The sequence below is a fragment of the Hordeum vulgare genome, chromosome 2H (genome assembly GCF_904849725.1).
Source record: "Hordeum vulgare subsp. vulgare chromosome 2H, MorexV3_pseudomolecules_assembly, whole genome shotgun sequence".
In the NCBI taxonomy this organism is placed as follows: Eukaryota; Viridiplantae; Streptophyta; class Magnoliopsida; order Poales; family Poaceae; genus Hordeum; species Hordeum vulgare.
Window position 1 is genome coordinate 633,797,603 of NC_058519.1, and position 9,368 is coordinate 633,806,970.

At 43.1% G+C, this 9,368-nt stretch overlaps 1 protein-coding gene across 2 annotated transcripts; it reads right to left on the minus strand.

Moving 5' to 3' along the window:
* Positions 1–1,300: 1,300 nt before the first annotated feature.
* On the minus strand, positions 1,301–5,993 carry LOC123428131 (protein COFACTOR ASSEMBLY OF COMPLEX C SUBUNIT B CCB4, chloroplastic). 2 transcript variants are annotated; one of them, XM_045112297.1, is made up of 10 exons: positions 5,708–5,993; positions 5,495–5,632; positions 5,245–5,423; positions 5,053–5,152; positions 4,797–4,870; positions 4,377–4,558; positions 4,237–4,307; positions 3,926–4,009; positions 3,695–3,749; positions 1,301–1,642 (listed from the first exon to the last, which is right to left on the minus strand). In XM_045112297.1, the coding sequence occupies exons 2-9, from the start codon at positions 5,624–5,626 to the stop codon at positions 3,696–3,698; spliced, it is 876 nt and encodes a 291-aa protein (XP_044968232.1). In that variant the 5' UTR covers positions 5,627–5,632; positions 5,708–5,993; the 3' UTR covers positions 1,301–1,642; position 3,695. The 2 variants fall into 2 exon arrangements, with proteins under 2 accessions (XP_044968232.1, XP_044968231.1); XM_045112296.1 differs by lacking the exon at positions 1,301–1,642 and adding an exon at positions 3,510–3,596.
* Positions 5,994–9,368: the final 3,375 nt, after the last annotated feature.

Consider the following 9,368-nt stretch of genomic DNA (forward strand, 5'->3'; position numbering starts at 1 on the left):
AATAAAATTGCAGGCTACGGCGTTGGTGGATCTGGAGAGCAGGAGGAGAAGGCGCAGACGTGGGTTACCTGGTATGGTTTCCGGATTGGTTTTTGGGGCCGAGGGGAGGCGCGGCGGAGGAAGCCGCCATTGGAGGCCTGCCCGACGGAGAGGGTCACCGGGGTTGGCTGAAGAGATCGATGCGATGCGTTCAAGATTACGTATTCCAAGCTGGGGTGGTTGGAAATACGGGTTAGTGGTCGGCTCACGGGTCACGCGAAAATGCGTTTTGTGGCTGGTTCCGTTCAGAGTGCCTCTGTGACGCAGTTCCAAATTGGCGTGTAATTGTAAATCTGCTGGCAAGATAAATATGTCGCTAATTTCAGCAACTAGACAGGTTGCTGCTTGGCAGTGGCGGACCTAGCGCTATGGGCTAGGATGGACCAACAGTGTAATTATGTATGTAATTTAAGTTTTTTTTTCAAAAACTTTGCTATAGTATAAATATCATTTCCTAATTTCAGGGCGAGCCGTGGACCATCCTATCCACCTTCTACCTCCGCCAGTGCTGCTTGGCCATTGAAATCATCTGTCGATCATCAACTGTCCAAGTACAGCTAGCTGAACTTCGGGAGCGAATGTATATCCCAGCCAATAAATTGATGACCCAAAACTCAGCTCAAGAAGCATATCAACATATCAAGACTCAAGACCCAAACTACTCCTTTTCAAAAAAAGACCCAAACTACTGAAAATCAATTAATGAAGGCCTCGTAATTTGGTAGAGATACTTGCTTGGGACGCACCCTTACAGCATGGTTAATCGTATAGCCACGTTATTTGTCGCCAACTTAATAGCCAACATGTATATGGAAGAGGATCTATGGCTTTCGGGTGTCGTACACCCCTATACGAATATAGCATTAAAAAACATATTAGGAAATTTTAAAAAAATCTAATATCTTAGGATATGAAACCTGGGTGTCCATTGCACACACTTGTTCGGTTTCATGGGGAATGGGTGCGTGTGGTAATGTCGGTGAAAAAGACAAAATAATCATATGTGTAGAAATAAACTGAATGTAACATATGTCCGGTTGTAATTCTTGTGCCGCGGATACCACAGGCACCCATTTGCCACGAAAATGAACACGGTGTACAATGGGCGTCCTAGTTTTATAATCCAAGATTTTAGATTTTTTTTTGAAATTTACTGATATTTTATTTAATTCTATTTACATATAGGGATGTGTGCCATCCGGGTGCTCCAATGCATTTCCCACATGTATAGCAACTAGCTATGAAGAAGTACTACTTTATTTATACATGTCCACCTCACTCTCATAATGTTTTTTGGTTGCAGTTAGCTATTGATCTACAACCCATTTTCCTTCTTGTTTAATCCTTACAGTCTGCTGATTGTATCTTAGTAGACTTGCTCTTAGGTCAGCATATCTGTAAGTACTGAATATCCCTTGATTAAGGCCTCGTAAGTGATGAGGCTCATATCTATGTTGAACCATGTTCTCGCATTGGAGTGGATACAAGATTTGAGCAGGACTACTGATCGTTCTCATGTAACTCATCTTCTTCCAAAGTGTCTTCGCCTCGGACATGACAGCTTGCTAGTGCACGACCCACTGGCGGAGGTACACCAAAATTCCTGAGGGGAAGGGAGACACAATGTGAACATTTGAGAGAGAAATACTGATTTTCTTGCAATTAACCCTCCACTCAGTATTTCCTTCACAAAATTGTCCAAGGTGGGGGGCACAACGCCCACACTAAGCTCCGCCAGTGGCACACAACCCATTAGCTCCTATAATTATGTTGGCTAAACTTAAGCTTTAGTTATAGTGGTGCACTTTCTAAAATTGAATGTTTAACTGAACAATGATGCATCAATACCAGTTGTGATGATTGCCTTTATTTTAGCACACAAAAAGAGTTCTAGCCAACACTTGATTACGGTAAAATGCGGACCCATACCTGAACCTAATGAAGTGATGGATAATATTTTTTTGATATTCTAGTTTATGCACTGATTTTTTTTATGTACATGTAGTTTTTGTGGTTATTTGTCATAATTATGTATGCAAACTTATCTATGATCTGTTGTGTTATATGATATTTATGTTTTACATGTGAGGGATTTCCAACGCGGGTTTTTGGTTCCTGGGTCTAGGTGCGTCCTATACCTTTATAGAAAAATCAAACTTTTTTTACAGTAAACATGGCCAGGTATTTCTACTCATATATGAAGTTTCAGTGTTTATTAAAAAAAACAAATTTACAACTTTAAAAACCTTGAATTGTAACTTCTATATAGATCTAATTTTGTGATTGTTTGCACAGAAGACCATAGAAGTCGTTTCATCATGAAACTTCATACGTGGATACAATACTCGCAATGCTCGCCACAAAGAAGTTTTGAAATTTCTCTTTCATAAAAACAATTTTAAACAGGGTGCATCTAGACCCATGTTCATTTGGGTATTTTCGCAGATTTCCCTCCTTTGTTTTCATTTCGGCACCAGGGACTGGGGGCATCTCCCATTTGGTGTGAGGGGTCCCATGTAGCCAGGGAAATCCCTGTTGGGGGCTTAGGACCTGTTCGGTAATCCATTGCTCCTAGGATCTGCAGAACAGCTGTTTGCTTGCTCTAGAAAATTGAACTACAGCTCCGTCCGCTTCCGAAGCGGAGCCGTGGAGCGGAGAGACACCGAACGAGCCCTTAGTGTCCAGGATTATATTTTCCTGGCACCCAAATGATGACTAAACCAACGTTCGATATGTTGAAGTCCATTCCACAATTAAGAACATGTCCCCTCTTCTATCAAAAATAGAGCCTCCCCCTGAGATATTTGCTTTGGAAAAGTTGTCATCACAGAGCTGAACTCTGTTTGAACAGTAACCAGATCCATTTAAGATGCAGGGAAACATTCCAAAACGAGAACATTTCACAACAATCACAACGTCACTCTTATGATTGGCATATGCATTCATGAGATAGCCTCAAAGTAGTATAACAGGAAGTTCAAATGTAACTGACCTCTGTTTCTAAATGTAAGATGTTGTCTTAACGCCTTACATTTAGAAATAGAGGGTGTAGAATGTTTGAATCATGCAGCTTTTTTAGAGAAAAGGCACGAAAGCCCGACTCTTCAAAAAACAGAACTCATCCACCATCATAACAATCAGTTGAGAACCGCGTGCTCGGTTTGCTAGAGCACACGGCTGTAAGCTCACCCACCCGCGTTCGATATACGAGGGTGTCTCACTTGTACCTACAACATGCAGTCAAGGAAGGAACTTCACCCTTTTATGATAACAGTCAGCGTACTGTCATTCAGCCAGTCTTGTGGAGTCAAGTGAGGCAGAACAGCAGCGTGCTTTGCATTTTCTGAAATCAGGGCTGACGCATTGACTACCAGATTGAGAAGCAGGGGAATGAACTGTATGCATCTGCTCCTCATTAACAACTCACTGCTGAAACTTTTAACATGATAAGAATAGGATGATGCGAGTTATTTGCCGTTGAGCATATAATCCCATAATTTCTGTCAAACTTAGCCATACCCCCATCAAATCGGTCAAAATTTTGCCAATACCAGGCCCTGTACATGTACCTCGATGAATTATATGATCAGGTAAAGATAGATGACCAATTCAGAGAAAAATGACAATTAATCGAATATCCAACAAACGATGCAACCTTAAGACTTTGACAATGTAGCATCCAACTTGTCTGCAATCATAGCAATCCATGCCTGCAAGGAAGATCGCTTGATGATGAGTAATTCTCTAGCAAGTTCATTGTTCAATGTGTGGTGTTCTTTAGCTTGTAAGCTATAGACGGGAGCTACATAGTTTAGGAGACATTATGAATTTAAGTATTCATCACAAAACATTACTAAAAAAGCGCATATTCAAAGAAACAGTATACCTGATCAAGATTAGTGAACCCCCTTATAGTGTCACCACCAATAACTGCAATTCCTTTATCACCAATTGGCTGCAATATTAGAGCCTGCAGAGCCGAAAAGTTGTTAAAAGCTCTGCATTCGTATTTTTGGATAACCGAATTCAGGCATCTGTAAAAATGGCGCAGAGTTTTTCTCTGCTATCCAAAACAAAAGGGGTGAATGCTTCAAGTTATCGAATTCCTAAAAATGATACTGTGAGATGCAACCAAGTTAAGGACGTCTGAATGCACATGCTGACAAAGAAAAATTTAGCGAAGAGAATGAATTAGACCTGCGTGTTAGCTGGCAGAAATGGCAACTCGATCCTTCCAGGATATAAAGCAAGATTTGCTAGATAAGATTCTGCAAGAAGACCACGATCAAATTTCTGAAAACAGGCATAGAGGCTTCTAAATAACAAGCGGCACTCACGCTTCTTGGATTCCATGGCACTCTTGTAAAGGGAACCTTGCATGAACTTCTGTGCATCGACATTAACAGCATTACCATCTTCTGGAGAGGCAGCAGCAATCCCAATTTGAAGTTTGCAATTACCTCCATACACAACAACCAAGGATTTGCAACAAGTTGCAGCCGCCAGGGAATCCCATGTCCTATTTATAAGAAGAAGAAAAAAATACCTAGCTTCACAACACAAATTCGTTCACATGAAACAAGTACTCAACATGAAAATGTGGATCCGCAGAACTTGGTGAGATTGTTTAGTTCAGATTCTGATTAAGTCAGCTTCACAACAGAAAATCTAGTTTGTTTCTTGTGTAAAATGAAAACAGATTTGTTTTTAATCAAAGTAAAATGAAACCATAAACGGGGCATGTGTAGAATAGTTACCAAAGTAGTTCACGAAGAGCAGAACTTGATACATCCGCATCTACTCGCTTACAATCGACACCTCGAGGAACGACCTATCATCATTTAACATGGAGAAACCACAATGCAAATTAAGTCTAGGAATCCCACTATGAGACAGAACATAGTATAAGATAGTACTCCCTCCGTAAACTAATATAAAAGTGTTTAGATCACTATTTTAGTTATCTAAACACTCTTATATTAGTTTACAGAGGGACTAGTACATAATTCTCACCGGAGAAATGGTTTTCGGGCGGATTGACAGCCAAACAAGGCCGGCAAGGATATCAGTGACAGAGAGCGCCAAGGTGAGTATGTCAGCCCTAGACTGCGAACTGTTTGGAGAACAAACAAAGACCAAAATGAGATTAGAAGCACAAAAAAGAGAGAGAGCAATTTGGTGGGTCCGCGAAGTGCAGGGGGTAACCTGGAGGCGTCGGAGACGGCGGCGATGCCGGAGACGGCGCGGTTGAGGAGCACGGCGAGGAGCGACGCGCCGCCGACGAGGATGGGGAGGGCGCGGACGAGCGTGTCGTTGCTCCGGACCCAGTCCCCCACCCACTCCTGCCGCTGCCGCATTGCCCTGCTGCACACCCTGTCCCCTCGCTGCAGATAAGAAGCGAAGAGTTTTACGCAGGGGGCAAGCGGAGGGGAGGCGAAGGGAGGGCGGCACCCACGCCTGGCGGAGGAGGCTGCGGCGGGAAGACCGTTCTGGAGGGAAGCCGGCAGCGGCGGCGCTGGGCGGAGGCCGGCCGGGGCGTCGATGGGAGTGGAGCGATGGTGCGGCTTCTCAGCAGGGTCATCTCCATGTGGCTCTGCTCAATCAGAACCCAGTGGGGTCTGCTGTTTTACTGAAATGGGGAATGGAGAGGGTGGACTGCGGACCGTACCTGCCTGCGGTCTCCGGACAGATCGGGGCAGCCGACGGCCTGAGCAGGCTGGGTGGCTGGGCACGCCGGCCTGCTGCCGGCTGCAGGCTGGCGACGGCGACTCGGCCTGGCCCCGGACTCCGGCGAGCTCGCGGCCGTGCTTGCCGGCGCGGTCGGTGAGGGAGGGGAGGGAGCGCCAAGGAGTTGGCGGCGGAAGCGGCTGGCGGGACGAAGGAAGGCGGGAGCTCGTGCGAGGACCTGGAGCGGCTGCTGCTAGAGATTCGGGAGCTTTGAGCCTTTGAACGTGGTGCGGAAGACTTTGGAGAAAATTTACAGGGTTGTTTTCTGCTACAAGGGTCTTTAGAACTGCTTCAATTCATTAAAATCAGCTTTACTTCAACAAAATTTATTTTAAAACAGTTTCATATAAAAGCACTATCAAAAAAATGTTTGGCTTCCATTTAGCTCCAGCTTCAAGAATAAAAAATTTGATGAAAAGAATCTATTTGATTGATTGAGGGGAAAGAAATGAAGGGGTATCCACTTACTGGTAGCAGTGGAGTTTTTTGAAGCATCATCTTAGGAGCTTCATAAAAACTCTTAAGTTGTATCCCAGATTCTAGTTTTTTTGCGGAGCAGCATATCATGGAGCTACCCGGTTTGGCTTGTCTTTTCTAAAACAGAGCTGAATTTTAAGGAGCAGAGCAGTCTCAAACAGACTCTAACTCGATATACATAGCTCAATTTCCTAGATTTTCAGGCACACTTTATTTTTGTGTACAAAAAAGGCACACTTTATTTTTCTACGGCATTGTACTTAAAGCTGAGAATGGTTTCATACTTGAACCATACTTGAATCATATCCATACATTTATCTCTCAAAATCATACTTAAACCATACCCATTTGATGTCATTTTCAGCCCAACCAAAATAAAACCCATTATTTTTTTCACCCAAACCAACTAAAACCTAATACATAACCGTGGGTTTAAAATCAATACATGACTATGGGTTTGCTTTCCTGTACATATAATTGCACAAATTGACAAGTTAAGAAGCAAATGAGATAGAAAAGGCATAAGTGCATCTATAACTGTTTGAGAACAAAATAATCCTTGAGATAAAGTCAACACACAGCAAAAGGCAAAAAAAATGCTCACATTTGAATAGGTCACTAACAAGTATATTAAAACAAAATTGCTTAACCAAAGCACAAGCAAATACTTCCGATTCTCATGTGATATTTCCTCATAATACATAATTATATAGTGCATTGCAACATGCATGCGGATCAAAGATATTCGTTCTCGGTCATCATTGGTTATTGCACATAACCAATGCCTAAAAACCGGTTTGGATCCATAGTTTATAACCGTTTATAATCAAACTGTTTAAACTCATAACCAACTATACCCAAACTGGTTTCTTCACATACCTAAACCAAAACCAAATTAAAAAAAGCCCAGCCCAATAAAACCTAAACCAATCAAATCCAAAGTAATAACCATACCGTTAGACCCGGTTTTCTAATAACCATTCCCAGGTTTAATTGTAATTCTCCTTCTCCTCCTACCGCTTCTTTCGTCAGAGCTCTATAACTTTCTTTGGCGACACTTTTGTTATGTTGGTTGGATCACCCGTCTCTTCCTCAGTCAATATCGACAGTTTCGATGGAGTTGACAATGTAGAAATTTCACTTGAGTTGTCCACTCAAATTCAACCAGCAACGTATGAAGAATAAATTCCTCTTCTCCACCTTTCAAAACAAGTTGCACGCTCGAACAAGGAATGGTTTGGCGGGTTGGAGATGGCACCCATATCAAAATCAGGGAGGATCCGTGGCTTCCTAGAGGCACTACAAGGCGCCCAATTTCTCACAGAGGCACTCACGATGTACAAACTGTATCAGAGTTTATCGATCATGATAATATGTGTTGGAATGAAAACCTTGTTCGATCCACTTTTTGCGTGGAGGATGTCCAGGAGATTTTTTCCATTCCTTTGTGTGCAGATACAGAGGACTGGATTGCATGGCATTTTGATGCAAAAGGAGTATTCTCTGTTAAATCGGCTTACCGTGTGTATTTAGCGACCGAGCTGACGAATTCTGGTAGCAATGAAGGATGGCCTTCGGTTGGAGGCTCATGGAAGAATGAAGTCTGGAGGGATTTGTGGAAATTGCATTGCCCGGCAAAAATACACCATTTCCTTTGGAGGTTCGGCCATAATAGCCACCATTTGCATATGAATATTGCCAGGAGAGGAGTGGACCTGGACACGTCTTGTGTGGTCTGTCATAGGCTCTTTGAGGATGGTGGTAATTTATTCTTTCGATGCAAGGGTGTTAAACCGCTCTGGCAGGGTCTCCGGTTTGAGGATATTCATATGCAACTGATGGAATGTCAATGCCCGATCCATGTGCTGGAATGTATTCTGAAGCCCCCGTATGAGAAGAAGATGATGACCGTCGCACTTTTGTGGGCTTGGTGGGCAGAGAGGAACAAAAAAAATCATAATGAGTCCAGGCTATCCACTGGTGATTTATTTTCTTGATCAAGCGAAGCACGAATGAGTGGCTGCATTTTTTCAAACCGGCGACTAAATCAAGTACTACTTCAACCCCAAGATGGACATGCCCACCGGCTGAGTTTATTAAAATTAACACCGATGGTGCTTTTCTGGAAGAGACTAGAGATGGTGGTTGGGGAGCACTTGCACGTGATAGCAATGGATCTATTGTTTTTGCAGCTGATGGAAGGATTACACATGCCTATGATGCTTTGCATGCGGAAACACTTGCGATTCAGCATGCCATCGGTTTGGCTAATCAGCTGGGCATGGGGCGCATAATCTTTGAGACAGCTGGGCATGGGGCGCATAATCTTTGAGACTGATTCTCAGATATTGAAGCATGCTTTGTTGTCCCCATCTTTTGATCAGTCAAGGTTGGGTCATCTGTTTCTTGATATTAAGTACCAGCTTATTACCGAATTTATTGATTATGCTGTTGAGTTTTGCCCGAGGGCATGTAATAAGCCTGCTCATTGTTTAGCAGCGTTGGGTATGAGGAGCCGACAGTCTCATCAATCTGTTTGGCTGTCGGATTTCCCAAACTTTGTAACTAGTCTTGTGACCAGCGATATCGATGTGTCTTAATGGAATGCTCGTGTTCCCGTAAAAAACAAGTTGCACGCACCCAGGGTTACAAAGAAAAATAATAAAACATTATCAACAACTTGCATATCCCGCCAATTGGTCAACACATAAAACGTGTCCAACCATGGGGAAGGAGCTACCACTATAGCATTGGGTCAGCTGGTCCCAATGAATTTAGGTAAAGCCAATGCTAAATTTTCTACTTATTGAAGAGAAATCAGTGTTGAATCCTTATAGTCTATGAAGATGAGCCCGTAATTATTTTGGTTGGTTTCTCTCCTGACCAACAAGTTGCATACCCAACAATTGACCAACACAAGAGCACATCCGGCCTAGTGACTTGCCCGATGATTTATGCACCAGTTGGCCCCCAACTGATTAGTTGTTTCAAATGGCCGCAAATACATGTTCACGACCTCTCGGATGGTGTACCACCGATGGTTGTGTGACTTTGTTCCACAATTGCATATGAGTTCGTCATGGTAGGGCTTGAACTTCTTGTGCTCATGGAACCAAGAATGAACA

Coding starts and splice junctions, on each gene's coding strand:
- LOC123428131 (XM_045112297.1), bottom strand. CDS start 5,626: ATGGAGATGACCCTGCTGAGAAGCCGCACCATCGCTCCACTCCCATCG. Junction 5,153..5,244: donor GCCGTCTCCGACGCCTCCAG/GTTACCCCCTGC, acceptor TTCTCCAAACAG/TTCGCAGTCTAGGGCTGACA. Junction 4,559..4,796: donor GCTCTTCGTGAACTACTTTG/GTAACTATTCTA, acceptor TCTTATAAATAG/GACATGGGATTCCCTGGCGG.